This window comes from Calonectris borealis, chromosome 2, assembly GCF_964195595.1.
Source record: "Calonectris borealis chromosome 2, bCalBor7.hap1.2, whole genome shotgun sequence".
In the NCBI taxonomy this organism is placed as follows: Eukaryota; Metazoa; Chordata; class Aves; order Procellariiformes; family Procellariidae; genus Calonectris; species Calonectris borealis.
Window position 1 is genome coordinate 39,626,592 of NC_134313.1, and position 23,280 is coordinate 39,649,871.

Genomic DNA, 23,280 nt, shown 5'->3' on the forward strand with positions numbered 1-23,280 from the left:
TGCCCTAATCTAACCAGTTTGAGTTGTTTCTGCTTCCCCTGAAAATGAAGGCAAAACTCTGCCCCACTTCACCAGATTAGGACAGGGCTCTTTGTTCAAAATATGTAACCCACGCTAGTTCCAAATTAGGAAATCAGCACCATCATCCTTTGGCATAGCCAAAACTTGAGTGTGCAGCTAGGGGATGCAGCAAAGCCGAGAGAAGAGGGTGACCTGCTGCCCCCAGCCCGTGTTCCCAGCCGGGCGCTTTTGCTCCCTTCTTTGAGCCGGCATTAGCACTTGGCTTGCCCCACCGTGAAGCACGTCAGGGAGTTAAACGGGCAGGGAACTACACACATTTTTGAGAGGATTAGTTTTCACCTGGATCGTATCCAAGATCTGGCTCGTGGTAAGACAGTACAATTGCTACTGCCAGTGCAGAAGAGAACGAGCAGCTTGGGGGCTGGATGGGAGAGGGGCAGGACCACGGCAGCTCCCATGCAAACTCTCTTAGGTTACTGCGCAACCTTACTGTTGGAAACTTTGCATCTTTTCTTGAAGCCTTTTCTTGAACGGGTACAGTTGGCCCATCACAGTCAGTGATAAATTTTACATGAATAAAAACTGAATGACAGATTATTCAGGCAGATCAGATGTGGCAAGCACCAGTCCAGGCAGAGCCTAATCTCTAAGTACAGGATCTAGGATATGAAGAAACGTGGGCATGGGGGCTAGAGGGTGAACATTGTCTCTTAAGATGAGCCCTGAGACTTCAAATGTTTAAGTGTCTCATAAGAGATACAGGAGATACTTAATTGTTAGTGCCATAAGTTCAGTTTTTCATTAACACACAACTTGGGAAGTTCTTCAGGTCATGGTGTTAGCTGGAGTGAATTGGCACGTCTCCACTGATGTCTGGAAGCAGCCTCAGCATTGTGAGCAGAACATCTGGCCTACAGGCTTTAAAGATTGTTTTGAACAGCTTTGCCACACAGTAAGCCCCTATAATACACACCTCTTTCCATGTCGTTCTTAATTTGCTCTTCCAAATCTTCTGGAGACACGCAAAACTCCTGCTCTTCCCCTTCGGGTGCTTTGGGTTTACACTTTCCACAGCAGCAGTTGCAGCAGCAGCAGAGGCAGCAGCAGAGGTAGCAGCCCGTCAGCAGCCCACAGACTGCAAACAGGCCCTGGGTTAAACACAGCAGGAGGAAAACCCTGTGAGCAATGACCTTCCTGAAACTCGTGGCAACCTCTTACAGCTGAAGGCTGATCATCAAAGGAACTCAGGTTCCCAAGTGCTTGGCACTCAGAGGAGTCCAGCTGCTGGCCAAGTGCCTAAACAAGGGCCAGATCTTCCAGAGTCCTCCTCATCCACCAGATCCTACTTGCCACTCAGGACCACGTCCACAAAGAAGACACCAACCAACAGGCCCCCGCACGCCCAACTTTTGAAAGTCTGTCTTCAGCTGACGGCCCTCAGAAAAAACTTCCAGGCGGTATGCAAAACCCCACCCACCTTAAAATGACTCATTTCTATCTTAAAAATGACTCATTTGCCCAAGATCGTTTTCGCAAACAGTTATTTACTGGCAGGTTCTTGTCAATAACAAAGCCGAGAGAAAAAGAAGCAAAGATCCAGATGCATCCCACATAACTTTAGGCACTGAACTAAGGCATCCAGATTAGGACTGTAGCCCCTATGGGCTCCCCACATAGTCAATGGTAAGTTGAAAGCCCTTCCAGAGTGTGATTCAGCCCCGGGGGGATTTGAATTGCCCATTGGGGGTGTCTCTCTCTCTCCCCATTAGCCTGTGCGGGAGCACATAGGTGACGACTCCTGAATTAGACTCCTCGGGCTGTGGTTTCTTGATCTGGGGACTCGGGCAGCAAGAAGTTCCCACCTGCATCGCCCTCTGCTCACTCCTGTCCCTGTGGCACAAAGCAGGGAGGCTTCAGCGGAGCCAGCACAACTGCCTGGGGCCGAGACCAGAGATCTCAGCCAGATTCAACAGCCAGAAAACTTTTAATTTACAGAGCTTTTCTTCCTCCAGACCAGGTCACTGCCTGGGTTCACAGCACAGCTCCACAGCTGCTTGTGCTGGGGGCTGCATGCCATGTTGCGGCGGTGGGACGGGGGGTTGCAGAAGGGGAGCCCTTAGGCTGGCATTGCCGCTCTGTGCGCTCCATGGGTGCATGACGGCAGCCTGGCTCCCGACCTGAGGTGGATCCAGGCCTGGACCAGGATGTTTGTGGCAAAGCAGAAACCTCCACATGTCATCATGGATATAGTGGTGTAAGAGTAAAGGAAAGCCAGTGACGATCCTGAAAGGGGAATCAAGGCTGATGTGTGGAATGTTTATGTAAAGCCAGCACAGCTTTGTGGCCACCAACTGTATATAAGTTAGCTTGAAGGTACAGCCAGGCTTTAGGATTATAGTTACACAGTCTGCCCTTTACTAACTATTTGTTATATTCATAAGAAAACATGCCGCTGAAGAAAGCAAGCACAAACGTCAGGATATTGTTAATCTTTGATAATGAAGCTATGTAAATAACACTCAGTTATGTATGCATGTCTCAGGCAATGTTAGTGGGGGCCGACTGGAGCATCTTTGAAGGTAATAAGACTATTTACATGCCTAATATTAATATAGGCATGTACCAAGAGTGGACAAGGTGCTTTTAAATGAAAAGGACTCTGACGTTTTCTTTTAAAATAGAATCATAGAATCACAGAATCACAGAATCATTAAGGTTGGAAAAGACCTCTAAGATCATCGAGTCCAACCGTCAACCCAACACCACCATGCCCACTACACCATGTCCCTAAGCGCCTCATCTACACGTCTTTTAAATACCTCCAGGGTTGGTGACTCCACCACTTCCCTGGGCAGCCTGTTCCAAGGCCTGACCACTCTTTCAGTAAAGAAATTTTTCCTAATGTCCCATCTAAACCTCCCCTGGCGCAACTTGAGGCCATTTCCTCTCGTCCTATCGCTTGTTACTTGGGAGAAGAGACCAACCCCCACCTCACTACAACCTCCCTTCAGGTAGTTGTAGAGTGCAATGAGGTCTCCCCTCAGCCTCCTCTTCTCCAGACTAAACAACCCCAGTTCCCTCAGCTGCTCCTCATAAGACTTGTGCTCCAGGCCCTTCACCAGCTTCGCTGCCCTTCCAATGTTTTCCTTCCAACGGACACCCAAAACTTCTAAATGCCATAACCCCTAAAATAAGTTATCTGACTGTTTATCATTTATGCCATAATGGAGGATAAATCACCACAATGGATAGAATGAAAAAAAGACAGAATAAAAGTGTATAGAGGGAAAAAATACTTGAATTTATTCATGTTTCAAGATTTCTTGTGCTTATATTATCATAGTTGGTAAATCAAGAATCAGGTTATTGATGTGATCAGTAAACTATCTTCATGGTAGAGGGAGAATTGCTTTTTGTTAAAACAGTTAAATGAACAACGCCTATGCCTGCTGGTGAAGAAGCAGTTAAAGTTCCCATTACCCATGTCAGTATGTTCCCAGTTTAATATGCCTGCTAAGAAGTCTAGCACTCCGGAAAAAAGTAATTTTCACTTTGCATTTTTCCTTTCATTTGCGTTTCCTTACTTCTAATGATACACCTCCTCACAATTGTGAGATTTTCTGAGTATGACTGTGATAGGAAAGAGGATTTACCAGGAATGTTCGTAGTTGAAGAGGAAGATAACAAGCGAAAGCTATGGTCCTTACTGTCTTCTACCAGAATGGAGGAAATTAGGATTCCAGAGGTCATCTACAGATGATGCCTCTGACTCAAATAGTATTATGATGGCCAATATAAAAATCTGAAACTGACCCAGCATTTGTGCATGAGTTAAAAAGAGATGAGGAATAGTGAGCTCAGTTTGCAAAAAAACACTTGGTGGCCTGTTTATGCTTTGGAGGTGGCAAGATTTTGGGTTGGGGACGGATAGAGACACCACCTGTGACAATCCTCAAATGAGTCTATATGCATATTTTGGATTTTTTGCACAGAATTCTTAAAAACCAGGAAGCAATGATTACTTTTGCTGGGATATTCAGCATATCTCATCTCACCTCCGGGATACAGCTTCCTTGAAACAATCCACACATTCCTCCTTTAGCTGCTAGGGACTTACAAGCTTCTCTCTGTATTCACCAATGCTCTCCTTATGAGTTAAAGCCACAACAGTTATTTCCATTCCTGATTTTCTAACCACAAAGGATTTTATACTTCATAGAACCTCCATTAAAGATCGGTAAGCAGAAGAGGAAAGAAAAGCTAAAAAAGCAGCAAACACTGAAGAAAGCCTTGTTTAGCAAGACTGTTAAAGGAGTCAGTACTGCTGCTCTTTCAGCTCTAAGACAATGCTTCCTGGTGTCTGAACCATGACAAAGAGGCCGAAGGAGAGGGTAGACAGCAAAGAAAAGAGGGAATGATCCTGCAGGAGAAGACAGCGGCTGTGGTGGGGAGTCCAGCCTGCAGCAGGAGTCAGCTACAGCAGCTGCCGGCAGGCAGCCTCCAGCCTGCTTCTGGGGGTGCAACTGCACCTTTGCGCATTCATTAGTTTCATTTCACTGTTCTGCATTTGAGCAGCTCCTATCTCATCCTGATTCAGCAGACAAATTATGGCTTCTCAGACCCACAAATCGCCCAAGTGACTTCCCAGTTTGAAAGGGGACTGCGGGGCAGTGAAGCACTGGCCTGATCTGGCACTGGCTGAACGCAGGAATCCATGTTTCATGGTTCTCAGCTCTAAGCCGTCATAGTGTGATTGCCTCACACAGTACAGATCATTTTCCTACTATTCCAGCAGAGTCCTTGCTTTCCTGTGCTTCTGTTGCCGGAAATAGGTGGGGACAGCATGGATTTTGCACATTTTCAATTCTGCTGGTTTGTTACATTTCTGTAACATTTCAATATTTGCTGAAACACTCGAATCTGACATACGCAAACATCAGAGGACACCAGTGACATAAGAGAACACATGAACACAACTCCTTTATGACTAGAACAGCCCATGATGTGTTTTTCCTTGAGCAATATGCCAGTTTTTGATGAATCATTCTCTTTCTTTCCTACTCTCTTCCTCCACTCCACCCTTCTCACCTTTTCTTCCACTTCCTTTCTCTCACCCCCTCACCAGGGCACATATATGAAACCATAATCACAGTTTTATGTATTATTATTGCTTACTTATGCTGTGTGCTATATATAGCAAAGAACACAGCTGAATTTGTACTGTAATAACTTATTAACTGGTTGTCACATAAGTGGGACTTCTCATTTTTGAACAATGAGTCATTTTTATTTAGCCATTACTGAAAAGAAAGTAAAAATTAACCTGGAGCACTAGATTCAAATCTAATTAATGTCTGAAAGTGTTACAAAACATGCGCTCTATTTAACTATGTACCAAGTTAAAAAGAAAAAGAAAACATTCTATATTGGTACTATTCTGCGCTGATGTTACCTTCCGCCGCTGTCGATTTTCCAGATGATGTTGTTGTTTAATTAAGCTTTTAGTAGCGGTTTAGATTCAGATCCTACTATATGTTAAGCTTGTAGAGAGACCATGTTTTTCAGGGGCTTCCTTGTGTATGTAATTGTCTGTGTGCATTATAACACTTGAGTTCCAACAGAAAATAACAACTTACCTTTGCCCACCAGCTTGAGAGCATGAAGTAGGTGTTAACATTTTCCTCACCAAACTGTTCTGCCACATAGAGCCCTAATGATCCATACTTGTCATATATGTTTCGCTTGGACAGATCAGTCAGTGTTGCATGAGCATTGTTGATCTCTTTAAATTTTTCTGCAGCCTCTGGATTGTCCGGATTCTTGTCAGGATGATATTTCAGAGCCAGTTTTCTTAAACATGAAAAAAAAATAACAAACAAGGAAAATAAATCATCTGTATGTGTGCATGTATACAGACACTTACCAAATATTACAAAATATTTTAGTAGAAGTACAATCTCTGGTTTCCAACTCTGATGTACTCAGTGGAAGAAAAGTGACACAAAGTGACTGAACGTGAAAGTTTTGGTAAAAGAGGTGTTCCTATTACACTCAGCATGAACTTTGTGTATTGATACCTAGTCAGCTACCATGTTAAAGGAGACAGGGATATATGCTGAAAGCACAGATTGCGGAATGATAATAAATCACACGCATTTGTTGCATTATGATTGCCAACTGATTTGCATCATTTAGCAGGTTTCAACAAAGATAAAGATTTTTTAAAGGTTGTTTAAAAACATGATGATCACACTGCTTATCCCATCAACGTTATCTTCTTTATAGCAAAGGAAATTCCATATTCGATTGCCTATCAATAGTAGCCATATTAAAATTTTGTAAACAGTGTCTGTGTTTGCAGAAGCCCAGACAGTGATGATGGAAAACACAGTTAGGAGTTGGAATAGAAAGGAAGCATCTTTCTGAAGCACAAGGTGGAAAAGCATAGTGAGTTAGCCCCAGTTTCAAGTGCCTGTCTTCGGGCCTAGTTCCCCACTGTCACACTTCTGAGACAGTCCTTAAAGCAATGGCAGCTGATTGTCAACTGTTTTGGGCTGTTTATGCTGGTGGGAAGCCTTTGCTGGGACAGGGCTCAGTACTGTCTTTTTCCCCTGACTGTACGCGGCGCTACGGCATCTGAGGACAGGTACAGCTTGAAAGGAACAGTGTGGGACTGTGGCTCACAGGCAGTGCTGGGGAAGCACAGCTTGGAGAAGAAAGGGGTTGCTTCCAACCATTTTGAGCACTGGCAGTGTGAGTTCACACGTACCTGCAAAACAAGCATAGACAGCAGTGTATCTTTTAAAAAATCTCCACTCCCTTTGAAGAACTGGCAATAAGATTTTTCCGGGACATTTATTTAATGACTAGTGCTGACCTCTAGTGGCATCAAAAGTGATTTAGTAGTGTTTTAGGTTCCTTGGTCGTCACCTCAGTTAAGCTATGTTGCATTTTGTAAATATTCTCTCCAAGTCTTTCAGGAGCTAGCCATGACTGTTACGCCAAAAAATATTATTTGTGGTGTGAAGGAAGTGTGCCCATACTTCTAACAAATTTATCCTCAGAGTAGGGTCTTGCTTGACTTTCCACTGAAGTCCCAGTACAGGTTATTCCCCCAGTAAAATGTAACCGCTTTGCTCCTGATGACAGTTCCTGCCTCGAAGACGTTCTGCCAATATCAAGACTGATGTGAGCCTGGGAGCAGCCTCTGCCAACGATCTCTTCAGTTCTGTATGCTGAACCCAATTCATCTTCTCATAGATAATAAATAACCCCTTAAACATGTCTCTAATAGCATGAAGGGGTTCACGTTCAGTCATATTTAATATACAGTGCCTGAGGTACCTTAAACATAAATTTGCAGTCATATTTAACATGTGGTACCTTAAACATAATAAAAGATGAAATAGGAGAACTGGAAAAACAAGCTAAGTCTTGCATGACTAATGACATTATGTGCTATCCAGGTATTTAAGTAGCTTATGCAATCTATCCCTTTTCTTAGCCGAAAACAAACTCCAGCAATTAGAATAAAAAAAAAAAAAGGGAGAGGTATTACTTTCAAAACCCATGCATGGTTGCAGGCATTGGACAATCAATCTCCAGCCTTTCTGTCTTTTCCCACAAAACCAAAGACATCTTCTGCCCTCTCTATATCCCCAACAATCTCATAAAAAATAAGAATTTGAAAAAAATGTAGTTTTAAAAAGGTGAAAAACATTAGTTGCACGCTCACTTTACTTAGTATTGTTTTAGAATACTAATAGGATTACTTTCAACATAGTACAGTTAACAAAAGATGAGATATGTTCTTATTTTGATTTTGGGAAAACTGTCCTCACTAAAAATAGTACATTAACAAAACAACTTCCTGCACACGAAGAGGACATATACTAATTGGAGATGATTTAGTAATGGGAAAGAGATCTATATACTGGTAGTGCAAATCATGTAAGAGAGAAAAAGGACTCCATTAGGGCCAACCCAAGAAACAATAAAAGTAAGGACAAGAACTACATGACATAATCTAAGTATCAGCCATATAGAAGCTTCCCTGTGGGTCCCTGGAAAAGTGACCCTAGTTATGTGATAATTGTGATTCATTATGAGTAGAGAAAAAAAAAGACGCTAAAAAAAGGAGAGTGAAATGAGCATGGGAGTTTCTTGGCTACTTCTCATACCAAACACATGGATTTATGTCCATACAGATTTTTCTCATGATGAATGGGCCTTCTACTTCACCACCTAGGGACCACTGACCACTGCAAGACCTTCACAACAGTAAGCTATGTGACATTTGGCAGAGTTTGGGAGAGAAAAGGACATCAAGCAGAGAAATAGCCATACCACAAGATGGATGGGGCAGTCATGGAAATGAAGTAAGAGAAATTCGCTCAGCACCTCTGTCAGTGGGAGCCCTAGGATAAGAGGGGACATCAGGCTAGACTGTGCTGCGGAGGGTATATCTGGGTACAGGGAGCAACATTTTGGAGGCAGGAAAGTGTGTTGTACAGGGTGAGATATGGCTGTCCTATGGAGTATCAAAGGGTGCCAGATGCAGCCTTGACGTTCCTTCGATAGCTCAGCTGGTAGAGCGGAGGACTGTAGGCTCCCTTGCACGGCCATCCTTAGGTCGCTGGTTCAACTCCGGCTTGAAGGAGTGCCCTTTTGGCTCCGGCCCAGACCCTGGGAGGTTGGCCTGAGCTGACTGGCTGAAGGCTGGAGCAAGCTGGTGTGATCCCTGAGCTGGGGCAGGAAGAGGAGATAGGAGGGTGCAGGAACAGACATGTATTGAGGCCTCATCCAAGCCGATTGCTTTGACAACTCTGTCACGGAGGCAGGGCTGGGAGAGGACCCTGCCGGTCCATCAGTAGCTCTGCTGGTGGAGCGGAGGACTGCAGGCTGCCTTGCATGGCTACCCTTACGTCTTGTCCGGGCCCTGAGTGCCCTAATGGGTCTGAATGGCCCTAAGCAGCCTCACACGAGGCCTCCACCTCCACCTGTAGGTCCAGGGGCTGTATTTACGTTCAGTTCTGGGCCTTCACTCTCTTTCCGAGCTCTACAGTAGCCGTCTGGGTCCCTAGCTCAGCCATGCCTACGGCTATGCCAACGGCTCCGTCCAGCCACAGAGACCCCTGATGCAGACGCTGACGTGCAGACGGATGTTCTGTCTTGACCTCATCCCTGGCTTGTCAGTCTGGACCTGCCTGTCCCTCGCTGGACGTGATCGTCACTGTGAGCTACGCAGTGACTTCGTGGCGTGCCGTTGTCCCTGGCTCACTAGGACAATGGTGCCTCCTGCTTCTTGAGTCTCTCTTAGAGCAAGCCACCATGGCTGGGTCTGCCCTGATCAGGTGTTGTGGGCCTGCGAGGTTGTGGAGAATGCGGGTCTAAGGCAAGTGGTTCCTTCTTCCTGCTGAAGAGAGTCATGCGGGTACGCGGGAGTGGCGTGAGAGCTGACGGGTTGGATGAGTGCGTGACGCAGGCGTGAGGGTGTCAGCATCCCATGATTCCTTCGATAGCTCAGCTGGTAGAGCGGAGGACTGTAGGCTCCCTTGCATGGCCATCCTTAGGTCGCTGGTTCAACTCCGGCTTGAAGGAGTGCCCTTTTGGCTCCGGCCCAGACCCTGCGGCACCTTTGTCTCTTCAGCAGGAAAGCTCACACTGAGGAGGCACTTGTGAGGTCAGAAAGGGGCGGCTGAGGCCAGAAGGGCTGCTCGGGATCAAGCGGGAGGGCTGCACAAGCTTCAGTTGCAGTCGTGCGGTGGACGGGCAGCTCCATGGTCCTGCTCAAGCCGGTGGGAGTTCAGGCAGGCTACTTGGGGCCAAAGGTCATGGCCAGGCTCAGCATCGGTGGGGAAGGTGGGCAGGCACAGGCAGAGCTGCCACCCAGATCCAGTGGTTCTCAGAAAGGTACCAAGGGCCAGAGGCTCAGCTTCGAAATATCTCCTGTGCAGAGGAGGGCCAGGCCCCTGCCGAGGCTTCTTGTGGCACTTTCGTGCAAGGCCACCGTTTGCACACGCTCCAGGGTGTTTCTGAGCTGGGACGGCCAAATGCACATGGTGGTGGGGATGCGCTCAGGCTCCCAGGGGACTTGACCCTGAGTTCTGGTCAAGTTCAGGGGGGCACCTGCAGCAGGAAAGCGAGTGGGTGAGTGGGTGTGGGCGTGAGAGCGGGGCCGATGGGAGGCCCAGGCTTTGGGTGCTGGGCAGCCTGGCGCAGGGGTGGGTGCCTGGCAGGGGAGAGGACCTCAGGCAGAGGCCGTGGGCCGGGGAATTAGCTCAAGTGGTAGAGCGCTCGCTTAGCATGTGAGAGGCAGCGGGATCGATGCCCGCATTCTCCAAGGCTTTTCATTCCCCTTGCCTGGACACAGGGCCCTTTGCCTGGGGCCCGTGTCCTCTGGGGACCATGGGAGGTCGCAGCGCACCCGGACGGCAAAGAGTAGGACAACACCCCGGGGTGTAACAAGAGCAGCATGGGCAGTTTGGCAGGGGACCTTATTTTCTCCCTCTTTGCTTGACAGACGTCAAATGTCATCTCAAGTACTGTGTCCAGCCTTGAGCTCCCCTGTAGAGGAAAGACATCAGTGAAAGGGAGCAGCTTCAGCGCAGGGCCACCAAGAAGCTCAGGGAATGGAGGGATTTCTGTGTGAGGATAGGCTGAGGACACTGGGAACGTTCATCCTGGAGAAAGAGAAGTTCAGAGGGCTTACGCATGACCTTCCAGCACTTAGGAGGAGGTGACTGAGTGGAGGAAATGCTGTCCGTTTGTCTGGTGCTTGACCAGAGGGCAAAAGACAGCACAGTGAAACTGGATCACGGTAAGTGCAGCGGGATATGGGTAAGCTTTTTTTGGCTCTGAGGAGAGTCCAGCTGTAGAAAACGGCATCCAAGGAGCTTATGGAGTTTTTCTGTTTGGGACTTTGCATGATTTGACAGGCTAAAGGGTTGAGCGAGGAGGTGAGGCTGTTTGAAGCAGGCTGTTGGAGTAGAGGCATCGTGCTGCGCTGCGCATGGAGAAGTGTTGGATGAGTGTGTGATGGGCGAGGTAAGGGGCAGGGCCCCATGATTCCTTCGATAGCTCAGCTGGTAGAGCGGAGGACTGTAGGCTCCCTTGCACGGCCATCCTTAGGTCGCTGGTTCAACTCCGGCTCGAAGGAGTGCCCTTTTGGCTCTGGCCCAGACCCTGCGGCACCTCTGCCTTTTGGCCCTGCCCTGGGGCTCCCCTTCAGGGGCTGCCCAGCCTTGAACTCTTGCCTGAGGTGGAGAAGACGACCAGCCCAGGGAGTTTTGGGTGAACCCTGGGCAGGGCATGGTGGTCCCGAGCATCGGGGTTGTCAGGAGTCACCACCAGCAGGAAAGCGAGTGGGTGAGTGGGTGTGGGCGTGAGAGCGGGGCCGATGGGAGGCCCAGGCTTTGGGTGCTGGGCAGCCTGGCTCAGGGGTGGGTGCCTGGCAGGGGAGAGGACCTTAGGAAGAGGCCGTGGGCCGGGGAATTAGCTCAAGTGGTAGAGCGCTCGCTTAGCATGTGAGAGGCAGCGGGATCGATGCCCGCATTCTCCAACGCTTTTCATTCCCCTTGCCTGGACACAGGGCCCTTTGCCTGGGGCCCGTGTCCTCTGGGGGCCATGGGAAGCTCGTGGTGTGCCCAGGCTGCACAGAAAACGACAGCGTCAGGGCTATATGTGGAGTGCCACGGGCCCTGGATCAAGGCAAGGGATTCTGCCCCTTTGCTCGGCATCTGATTGATGGCAGCTAGAATGCTGCGCCCAACTTTGGGCCTCTCTGTAGAAGAGAGGGGTAGACAGAGACAGAAGAGAGGGTGCAGCGACCTCAGAACAGGGCCACCAGGGTGGCTGGGAGGAGGCGCACGTGCCCTGTGAGGAGAGGCCGATGAATGTGGGGTGGTCCAGATGCTGAAGGAGAGAGGGCTTTGGGGGAGCAAAGCAGCGTCTTTCAAATGCTTATATGAAATTAGGAGGTTCTGAATTCAACAGTGAGGCTTTTTACTGGTGTGATTGGCGGAGGAATGAGTAACAACAGGGCACACCTGAAGCAAGACAGGTTCCGTTTTTTTTCCCCTCGGGACAGCCAAGCAAGAGAAGAAGGGTGCACAGGGGCCTGTGCAGTCCCCATGCTGGGAGGTTGGCCTGAGCTGACTGGCTGAAGCCTGGAGCAAGCTGGTGTGATCCCTGAGCTGGGGCAGGAAGAGGAGATAGGAGGGTGCAGGAACAGACATGTATTGAGGCCTCATCCAAGCCGATTGCTTTGACAACTCTGTCACGGAGGCAGGGCTGGGAGAGGACCCTGCCGGTCCATCAGTAGCTCTGCTGGTGGAGCGGAGGACTGCAGGCTGCCTTGCATGGCTACCCTTACGTCTTGTCCGGGCCCTGAGTGCCCTAATGGGTCTGAATGGCCCTAAGCAGCCTCACACGAGGCCTCCACCTCCACCTGTAGGTCCAGGGGCTGTATTTACGTTCAGTTCTGGGCCTTCACTCTCTTTCCGAGCTCTACAGTAGCCGTCTGGGTCCCTAGCTCAGCCATGCCTACGGCTATGCCAACGGCTCCGTCCAGCCACAGAGACCCCTGATGCAGACGCTGACGTGCAGACGGATGTTCTGTCTTGACCTCATCCCTGGCTTGTCAGTCTGGACCTGCCTGTCCCTCGCTGGACGTGATCGTCACTGTGAGCTACGCAGTGACTTCGTGGCGTGCCGTTGTCCCTGGCTCACTAGGACAATGGTGCCTCCTGCTTCTTGAGTCTCTCTTAGAGCAAGCCACCATGGCTGGGTCTGCCCTGATCAGGTGTTGTGGGCCTGCGAGGTTGTGGAGAATGCGGGTCTAAGGCAAGTGGTTCCTTCTTCCTGCTGAAGAGAGTCATGCGGGTACGCGGGAGTGGCGTGAGAGCTGACGGGTTGGATGAGTGCGTGACGCAGGCGTGAGGGTGTCAGCATCCCATGATTCCTTCGATAGCTCAGCTGGTAGAGCGGAGGACTGTAGGCTCCCTTGCATGGCCATCCTTAGGTCGCTGGTTCAACTCCGGCTTGAAGGAGTGCCCTTTTGGCTCCGGCCCAGACCCTGCGGCACCTTTGTCTCTTCAGCAGGAAAGCTCACACTGAGGAGGCACTTGTGAGGTCAGAAAGGGGCGGCTGAGGCCAGAAGGGCTGCTCGGGATCAAGCGGGAGGGCTGCACAAGCTTCAGTTGCAGTCGTGCGGTGGACGGGCAGCTCCATGGTCCTGCTCAAGCCGGTGGGAGTTCAGGCAGGCTACTTGGGGCCAAAGGTCATGGCCAGGCTCAGCATCGGTGGGGAAGGTGGGCAGGCACAGGCAGAGCTGCCACCCAGATCCAGTGGTTCTCAGAAAGGTACCAAGGGCCAGAGGCTCAGCTTCGAAATATCTCCTGTGCAGAGGAGGGCCAGGCCCCTGCCGAGGCTTCTTGTGGCACTTTCGTGCAAGGCCACCGTTTGCACACGCTCCAGGGTGTTTCTGAGCTGGGACGGCCAAATGCACATGGTGGTGGGGATGCGCTCAGGCTCCCAGGGGACTTGACCCTGAGTTCTGGTCAAGTTCAGGGGGGCACCTGCAGCAGGAAAGCGAGTGGGTGAGTGGGTGTGGGCGTGAGAGCGGGGCCGATGGGAGGCCCAGGCTTTGGGTGCTGGGCAGCCTGGCGCAGGGGTGGGTGCCTGGCAGGGGAGAGGACCTCAGGCAGAGGCCGTGGGCCGGGGAATTAGCTCAAGTGGTAGAGCGCTCGCTTAGCATGTGAGAGGCAGCGGGATCGATGCCCGCATTCTCCAAGGCTTTTCATTCCCCTTGCCTGGACACAGGGCCCTTTGCCTGGGGCCCGTGTCCTCTGGGGACCATGGGAGGTCGCAGCGCACCCGGACGGCAAAGAGTAGGACAACACCCCGGGGTGTAACAAGAGCAGCATGGGCAGTTTGGCAGGGGACCTTATTTTCTCCCTCTTTGCTTGACAGACGTCAAATGTCATCTCAAGTACTGTGTCCAGCCTTGAGCTCCCCTGTAGAGGAAAGACATCAGTGAAAGGGAGCAGCTTCAGCGCAGGGCCACCAAGAAGCTCAGGGAATGGAGGGATTTCTGTGTGAGGATAGGCTGAGGACACTGGGAACGTTCATCCTGGAGAAAGAGAAGTTCAGAGGGCTTACGCATGACCTTCCAGCACTTAGGAGGAGGTGACTGAGTGGAGGAAATGCTGTCCGTTTGTCTGGTGCTTGACCAGAGGGCAAAAGACAGCACAGTGAAACTGGATCACGGTAAGTGCAGCGGGATATGGGTAAGCTTTTTTTGGCTCTGAGGAGAGTCCAGCTGTAGAAAACGGCATCCAAGGAGCTTATGGAGTTTTTCTGTTTGGGACTTTGCATGATTTGACAGGCTAAAGGGTTGAGCGAGGAGGTGAGGCTGTTTGAAGCAGGCTGTTGGAGTAGAGGCATCGTGCTGCGCTGCGCATGGAGAAGTGTTGGATGAGTGTGTGATGGGCGAGGTAAGGGGCAGGGCCCCATGATTCCTTCGATAGCTCAGCTGGTAGAGCGGAGGACTGTAGGCTCCCTTGCACGGCCATCCTTAGGTCGCTGGTTCAACTCCGGCTCGAAGGAGTGCCCTTTTGGCTCTGGCCCAGACCCTGCGGCACCTCTGCCTTTTGGCCCTGCCCTGGGGCTCCCCTTCAGGGGCTGCCCAGCCTTGAACTCTTGCCTGAGGTGGAGAAGACGACCAGCCCAGGGAGTTTTGGGTGAACCCTGGGCAGGGCATGGTGGTCCCGAGCATCGGGGTTGTCAGGAGTCACCACCAGCAGGAAAGCGAGTGGGTGAGTGGGTGTGGGCGTGAGAGCGGGGCCGATGGGAGGCCCAGGCTTTGGGTGCTGGGCAGCCTGGCTCAGGGGTGGGTGCCTGGCAGGGGAGAGGACCTTAGGAAGAGGCCGTGGGCCGGGGAATTAGCTCAAGTGGTAGAGCGCTCGCTTAGCATGTGAGAGGCAGCGGGATCGATGCCCGCATTCTCCAACGCTTTTCATTCCCCTTGCCTGGACACAGGGCCCTTTGCCTGGGGCCCGTGTCCTCTGGGGGCCATGGGAAGCTCGTGGTGTGCCCAGGCTGCACAGAAGACGACAGCGTCAGGGCTATATGTGGAGTGCCACGGGCCCTGGATCAAGGCAAGGGATTCTGCCCCTTTGCTCGGCATCTGATTGATGGCAGCTAGAATGCTGCGCCCAACTTTGGGCCTCTCTGTAGAAGAGAGGGGTAGACAGAGACAGAAGAGAGGGTGCAGCGACCTCAGAACAGGGCCACCAGGGTGGCTGGGAGGAGGCGCACGTGCCCTGTGAGGAGAGGCCGATGAATGTGGGGTGGTCCAGATGCTGAAGGAGAGAGGGCTTTGGGGGAGCAAAGCAGCGTCTTTCAAATGCTTATATGAAATTAGGAGGTTCTGAATTCAACAGTGAGGCTTTTTACTGGTGTGATTGGCGGAGGAATGAGTAACAACAGGGCACACCTGAAGCAAGACAGGTTCCGTTTTTTTTCCCCTCGGGACAGCCAAGCAAGAGAAGAAGGGTGCACAGGGGCCTGTGCAGTCCCCATGCTGGGAGGTTGGCCTGAGCTGACTGGCTGAAGTCTGGAGCAAGCTGGTGTGATCCCTGAGCTGGGGCAGGAAGAGGAGATAGGAGGGTGCAGGAACAGACATGTATTGAGGCCTCATCCAAGCCGATTGCTTTGACAACTCTGTCACGGAGGCAGGGCTGGGAGAGGACCCTGCCGGTCCATCAGTAGCTCTGCTGGTGGAGCGGAGGACTGCAGGCTGCCTTGCATGGCTACCCTTACGTCTTGTCCGGGCCCTGAGTGCCCTAATGGGTCTGAATGGCCCTAAGCAGCCTCACACGAGGCCTCCACCTCCACCTGTAGGTCCAGGGGCTGTATTTACGTTCAGTTCTGGGCCTTCACTCTCTTTCCGAGCTCTACAGTAGCCGTCTGGGTCCCTAGCTCAGCCATGCCTACGGCTATGCCAACGGCTCCGTCCAGCCACAGAGACCCCTGATGCAGACGCTGACGTGCAGACGGATGTTCTGTCTTGACCTCATCCCTGGCTTGTCAGTCTGGACCTGCCTGTCCCTCGCTGGACGTGATCGTCACTGTGAGCTACGCAGTGACTTCGTGGCGTGCCGTTGTCCCTGGCTCACTAGGACAATGGTGCCTCCTGCTTCTTGAGTCTCTCTTAGAGCAAGCCACCATGGCTGGGTCTGCCCTGATCAGGTGTTGTGGGCCTGCGAGGTTGTGGAGAATGCGGGTCTAAGGCAAGTGGTTCCTTCTTCCTGCTGAAGAGAGTCATGCGGGTACGCGGGAGTGGCGTGAGAGCTGACGGGTTGGATGAGTGCGTGACGCAGGCGTGAGGGTGTCAGCATCCCATGATTCCTTCGATAGCTCAGCTGGTAGAGCGGAGGACTGTAGGCTCCCTTGCATGGCCATCCTTAGGTCGCTGGTTCAACTCCGGCTTGAAGGAGTGCCCTTTTGGCTCCGGCCCAGACCCTGCGGCACCTTTGTCTCTTCAGCAGGAAAGCTCACACTGAGGAGGCACTTGTGAGGTCAGAATGGGGCGGCTGAGGCCAGAAGGGCTGCTCGGGATCAAGCGGGAGGGCTGCACAAGCTTCAGTTGCAGTCGTGCGGTGGACGGGCAGCTCCATGGTCCTGCTCAAGCCGGTGGGAGTTCAGGCAGGCTACTTGGGGCCAAAGGTCATGGCCAGGCTCAGCATCGGTGGGGAAGGTGGGCAGGCACAGGCAGAGCTGCCACCCAGATCCAGTGGTTCTCAGAAAGGTACCAAGGGCCAGAGGCTCAGCTTCGAAATATCTCCTGTGCAGAGGAGGGCCAGGCCCCTGCCGAGGCTTCTTGTGGCACTTTCGTGCAAGGCCACCGTTTGCACACGCTCCAGGGTGTTTCTGAGCTGGGACGGCCAAATGCACATGGTGGTGGGGATGCGCTCAGGCTCCCAGGGGACTTGACCCTGAGTTCTGGTCAAGTTCAGGGGGGCACCTGCAGCAGGAAAGCGAGTGGGTGAGTGGGTGTGGGCGTGAGAGCGGGGCCGATGGGAGGCCCAGGCTTTGGGTGCTGGGCAGCCTGGCGCAGGGGTGGGTGCCTGGCAGGGGAGAGGACCTCAGGCAGAGGCCGTGGGCCGGGGAATTAGCTCAAGTGGTAGAGCGCTCGCTTAGCATGTGAGAGGCAGCGGGATCGATGCCCGCATTCTCCAAGGCTTTTCATTCCCCTTGCCTGGACACAGGGCCCTTTGCCTGGGGCCCGTGTCCTCTGGGGACCATGGGAGGTCGCAGCGCACCCGGACGGCAAAGAGTAGGACAACACCCCGGGGTGTAACAAGAGCAGCATGGGCAGTTTGGCAGGGGACCTTATTTTCTCCCTCTTTGCTTGACAGACGTCAAATGTCATCTCAAGTACTGTGTCCAGCCTTGAGCTCCCCTGTAGAGGAAAGACATCAGTGAAAGGGAGCAGCTTCAGCGCAGGGCCACCAAGAAGCTCAGGGAATGGAGGGATTTCTGTGTGAGGATAGGCTGAGGACACTGGGAACGTTCATCCTGGAGAAAGAGAAGTTCAGAGGGCTTACGCATGACCTTCCAGCACTTAGGAGGAGGTGACGGAGTGGAGGAAATGCTGTCCGTTTGTCTGGTGCTTGACCAGAGGGCAAAAGACAGCACAGTGAAACTGGATCACGGTAAGTGCAGCGGGATATGGGTAAGCTTTTTTTGGCTCTGAGGAGAGTCCAGCTGTAGAAAACGGCATCCAAGGAGCTTATGGAGTTTTTCTGTTTGGGACTTTGCATGATTTGACAGGCTAAAGGGTTGAGCGAGGAGGTGAGGCTGTTTGAAGCAGGCTGTTGGAGTAGAGGCATCGTGCTGCGCTGCGCATGGAGAAGTGTTGGATGAGTGTGTGATGGGCGAGGTAAGGGGCAGGGCCCCATGATTCCTTCGATAGCTCAGCTGGTAGAGCGGAGGACTGTAGGCTCCCTTGCACGGCCATCCTTAGGTCGCTGGTTCAACTCCGGCTCGAAGGAGTGCCCTTTTGGCTCTGGCCCAGACCCTGCGGCACCTCTGCCTTTTGGCCCTGCCCTGGGGCTCCCCTTCAGGGGCTGCCCAGCCTTGAACTCTTGCCTGAGGTGGAGAAGACGACCAGCCCAGGGAGTTTTGGGTGAACCCTGGGCAGGGCATGGTGGTCCCGAGCATCGGGGTTGTCAGGAGTCACCACCAGCAGGAAAGCGAGTGGGTGAGTGGGTGTGGGCGTGAGAGCGGGGCCGATGGGAGGCCCAGGCTTTGGGTGCTGGGCAGCCTGGCTCAGGGGTGGGTGCCTGGCAGGGGAGAGGACCTTAGGAAGAGGCCGTGGGCCGGGGAATTAGCTCAAGTGGTAGAGCGCTCGCTTAGCATGTGAGAGGCAGCGGGATCGATGCCCGCATTCTCCAACGCTTTTCATTCCCCTTGCCTGGACACAGGGCCCTTTGCCTGGGGCCCGTGTCCTCTGGGGGCCATGGGAAGCTCGTGGTGTGCCCAGGCTGCACAGAAGACGACAGCGTCAGGGCTATATGTGGAGTGCCACGGGCCCTGGATCAAGGCAAGGGATTCTGCCCCTTTGCTCGGCATCTGATTGATGGCAGCTAGAATGCTGCGCCCAACTTTGGGCCTCTCTGTAGAAGAGAGGGGTAGACAGAGACAGAAGAGAGGGTGCAGCGACCTCAGAACAGGGCCACCAGGGTGGCTGGGAGGAGGCGCACGTGCCCTGTGAGGAGAGGCCGATGAATGTGGGGTGGTCCAGATGCTGAAGGAGAGAGGGCTTTGGGGGAGCAAAGCAGCGTCTTTCAAATGCTTATATGAAATTAGGAGGTTCTGAATTCAACAGTGAGGCTTTTTACTGGTGTGATTGGCGGAGGAATGAGTAACAACAGGGCACACCTGAAGCAAGACAGGTTCCGTTTTTTTTCCCCTCGGGACAGCCAAGCAAGAGAAGAAGGGTGCACAGGGGCCTGTGCAGTCCCCATGCTGGGAGGTTGGCCTGAGCTGACTGGCTGAAGTCTGGAGCAAGCTGGTGTGATCCCTGAGCTGGGGCAGGAAGAGGAGATAGGAGGGTGCAGGAACAGACATGTATTGAGGCCTCATCCAAGCCGATTGCTTTGACAACTCTGTCACGGAGGCAGGGCTGGGAGAGGACCCTGCCGGTCCATCAGTAGCTCTGCTGGTGGAGCGGAGGACTGCAGGCTGCCTTGCATGGCTACCCTTACGTCTTGTCCGGGCCCTGAGTGCCCTAATGGGTCTGAATGGCCCTAAGCAGCCTCACACGAGGCCTCCACCTCCACCTGTAGGTCCAGGGGCTGTATTTACGTTCAGTTCTGGGCCTTCACTCTCTTTCCGAGCTCTACAGTAGCCGTCTGGGTCCCTAGCTCAGCCATGCCTACGGCTATGCCAACGGCTCCGTCCAGCCACAGAGACCCCTGATGCAGACGCTGACGTGCAGACGGATGTTCTGTCTTGACCTCATCCCTGGCTTGTCAGTCTGGACCTGCCTGTCCCTCGCTGGACGTGATCGTCACTGTGAGCTACGCAGTGACTTCGTGGCGTGCTGTTGTCCCTGGCTCACTAGGACAATGGTGCCTCCTGCTTCTTGAGTCTCTCTTAGAGCAAGCCACCATGGCTGGGTCTGCCCTGATCAGGTGTTGTGGGCCTGCGAGGTTGTGGAGAATGCGGGTCTAAGGCAAGTGGTTCCTTCTTCCTGCTGAAGAGAGTCATGCGGGTACGCGGGAGTGGCGTGAGAGCTGACGGGTTGGATGAGTGCGTGACGCAGGCGTGAGGGTGTCAGCATCCCATGATTCCTTCGATAGCTCAGCTGGTAGAGCGGAGGACTGTAGGCTCCCTTGCATGGCCATCCTTAGGTCGCTGGTTCAACTCCGGCTTGAAGGAGTGCCCTTTTGGCTCCGGCCCAGACCCTGCGGCACCTTTGTCTCTTCAGCAGGAAAGCTCACACTGAGGAGGCACTTGTGAGGTCAGAATGGGGCGGCTGAGGCCAGAAGGGCTGCTCGGGATCAAGCGGGAGGGCTGCACAAGCTTCAGTTGCAGTCGTGCGGTGGACGGGCAGCTCCATGGTCCTGCTCAAGCCGGTGGGAGTTCAGGCAGGCTACTTGGGGCCAAAGGTCATGGCCAGGCTCAGCATCGGTGGGGAAGGTGGGCAGGCACAGGCAGAGCTGCCACCCAGATCCAGTGGTTCTCAGAAAGGTACCAAGGGCCAGAGGCTCAGCTTCGAAATATCTCCTGTGCAGAGGAGGGCCAGGCCCCTGCCGAGGCTTCTTGTGGCACTTTCGTGCAAGGCCACCGTTTGCACACGCTCCAGGGTGTTTCTGAGCTGGGACGGCCAAATGCACATGGTGGTGGGGATGCGCTCAGGCTCCCAGGGGACTTGACCCTGAGTTCTGGTCAAGTTCAGGGGGGCACCTGCAGCAGGAAAGCGAGTGGGTGAGTGGGTGTGGGCGTGAGAGCGGGGCCGATGGGAGGCCCAGGCTTTGGGTGCTGGGCAGCCTGGCGCAGTGGTGGGTGCCTGGCAGGGGAGAGGACCTCAGGCAGAGGCCGTGGGCCGGGGAATTAGCTCAAGTGGTAGAGCGCTCGCTTAGCATGTGAGAGGCAGCGGGATCGATGCCCGCATTCTCCAAGGCTTTTCATTCCCCTTGCCTGGACACAGGGCCCTTTGCCTGGGGCCCGTGTCCTCTGGGGACCATGGGAGGTCGCAGCGCACCCGGACGGCAAAGAGTAGGACAACACCCCGGGGTGTAACAAGAGCAGCATGGGCAGTTTGGCAGGGGACCTTATTTTCTCCCTCTTTGCTTGACAGACGTCAAATGTCATCTCAAGTACTGTGTCCAGCCTTGAGCTCCCCTGTAGAGGAAAGACATCAGTGAAAGGGAGCAGCTTCAGCGCAGGGCCACCAAGAAGCTCAGGGAATGGAGGGATTTCTGTGTGAGGATAGGCTGAGGACACTGGGAACGTTCATCCTGGAGAAAGAGAAGTTCAGAGGGCTTACGCATGACCTTCCAGCACTTAGGAGGAGGTGACTGAGTGGAGGAAATGCTGTCCGTTTGTCTGGTGCTTGACCAGAGGGCAAAAGACAGCACAGTGAAACTGGATCACGGTAAGTGCAGCGGGATATGGGTAAGCTTTTTTTGGCTCTGAGGAGAGTCCAGCTGTAGAAAACGGCATCCAAGGAGCTTATGGAGTTTTTCTGTTTGGGACTTTGCATGATTTGACAGGCTAAAGGGTTGAGCGAGGAGGTGAGGCTGTTTGAAGCAGGCTGTTGGAGTAGAGGCATCGTGCTGCGCTGCGCATGGAGAAGTGTTGGATGAGTGTGTGATGGGCGAGGTAAGGGGCAGGGCCCCATGATTCCTTCGATAGCTCAGCTGGTAGAGCGGAGGACTGTAGGCTCCCTTGCACGGCCATCCTTAGGTCGCTGGTTCAACTCCGGCTCGAAGGAGTGCCCTTTTGGCTCTGGCCCAGACCCTGCGGCACCTCTGCCTTTTGGCCCTGCCCTGGGGCTCCCCTTCAGGGGCTGCCCAGCCTTGAACTCTTGCCTGAGGTGGAGAAGACGACCAGCCCAGGGAGTTTTGGGTGAACCCTGGGCAGGGCATGGTGGTCCCGAGCATCGGGGTTGTCAGGAGTCACCACCAGCAGGAAAGCGAGTGGGTGAGTGGGTGTGGGCGTGAGAGCGGGGCCGATGGGAGGCCCAGGCTTTGGGTGCTGGGCAGCCTGGCTCAGGGGTGGGTGCCTGGCAGGGGAGAGGACCTTAGGAAGAGGCCGTGGGCCGGGGAATTAGCTCAAGTGGTAGAGCGCTCGCTTAGCATGTGAGAGGCAGCGGGATCGATGCCCGCATTCTCCAACGCTTTTCATTCCCCTTGCCTGGACACAGGGCCCTTTGCCTGGGGCCCGTGTCCTCTGGGGGCCATGGGAAGCTCGTGGTGTGCCCAGGCTGCACAGAAGACGACAGCGTCAGGGCTATATGTGGAGTGCCACGGGCCCTGGATCAAGGCAAGGGATTCTGCCCCTTTGCTCGGCATCTGATTGATGGCAGCTAGAATGCTGCGCCCAACTTTGGGCCTCTCTGTAGAAGAGAGGGGTAGACAGAGACAGAAGAGAGGGTGCAGCGACCTCAGAACAGGGCCACCAGGGTGGCTGGGAGGAGGCGCACGTGCCCTGTGAGGAGAGGCCGATGAATGTGGGGTGGTCCAGATGCTGAAGGAGAGAGGGCTTTGGGGGAGCAAAGCAGCGTCTTTCAAATGCTTATATGAAATTAGGAGGTTCTGAATTCAACAGTGAGGCTTTTTACTGGTGTGATTGGCGGAGGAATGAGTAACAACAGGGCACACCTGAAGCAAGACAGGTTCCGTTTTTTTTCCCCTCGGGACAGCCAAGCAAGAGAAGAAGGGTGCACAGGGGCCTGTGCAGTCCCCATGCTGGGAGGTTGGCCTGAGCTGACTGGCTGAAGTCTGGAGCAAGCTGGTGTGATCCCTGAGCTGGGGCAGGAAGAGGAGATAGGAGGGTGCAGGAACAGACATGTATTGAGGCCTCATCCAAGCCGATTGCTTTGACAACTCTGTCACGGAGGCAGGGCTGGGAGAGGGCCCTGCCGGTCCATCAGTAGCTCTGCTGGTGGAGCGGAGGACTGCAGGCTGCCTTGCATGGCTACCCTTACGTCTTGTCCGGGCCCTGAGTGCCCTAATGGGTCTGAATGGCCCTGAGCAGCCTCACACGAGGCCTCCACCTCCACCTGTAGGTCCAGGGGCTGTATTTACGTTCAGTTCTGGGCCTTCACACTCTTTCCGAGCTCTACAGTAGCCGTCTGGGTCCCTAGCTCAGCCATGCCTACGGCTATGCCAACGGCTCCGTCCAGCCACAGAGACCCCTGATGCAGACGCTGACGTGCAGACGGATGTTCTGTCTTGACCTCATCCCTGGCTTGTCAGTCTGGACCTGCCTGTCCCTCGCTGGACGTGATCGTCACTGTGAGCTACGCAGTGACTTCGTGGCGTGCCGTTGTCCCTGGCTCACTAGGACAATGGTGCCTCCTGCTTCTTGAGTCTCTCTTAGAGCAAGCCACCATGGCTGGGTCTGCCCTGATCAGGTGTTGTGGGCCTGCGAGGTTGTGGAGAATGCGGGTCTAAGGCAAGTGGTTTCTTCTTCCTGCTGGAGAGAGTCATGCGGGTACGCGGGAGTGGCGTGAGAGCTGACGGG

General features: G+C 53.4%; 1 protein-coding gene and 2 non-coding genes across 3 annotated transcripts in view; 2 read left to right on the forward strand and 1 right to left on the reverse strand.

Moving 5' to 3' along the window:
* DNAJC5B (DnaJ heat shock protein family (Hsp40) member C5 beta) overlaps window positions 1-23,280 on the reverse strand; it is a 64,481-nt gene that overhangs the window by 4,652 nt on the left and 36,549 nt on the right. The window contains exons 2-3 of the mRNA XM_075140651.1: window positions 5,658-5,871; window positions 995-1,169 (exon numbers count right to left, since the gene is read on the reverse strand). Coding sequence (XP_074996752.1) covers window positions 995-1,169; window positions 5,658-5,871 — 389 coding nt within the window. The remainder of the gene's footprint in view (window positions 1-994; window positions 1,170-5,657; window positions 5,872-23,280) is intronic.
* Window positions 17,989-18,077, forward strand: TRNAY-GUA (transfer RNA tyrosine (anticodon GUA)). The gene is given in 2 exon segments: window positions 17,989-18,025; window positions 18,042-18,077. It is a non-coding gene; the product is annotated as a tRNA-Tyr (tRNA).
* TRNAY-GUA (transfer RNA tyrosine (anticodon GUA)) lies at window positions 21,438-21,526 on the forward strand. The gene is given in 2 exon segments: window positions 21,438-21,474; window positions 21,491-21,526. It is a non-coding gene; the product is annotated as a tRNA-Tyr (tRNA).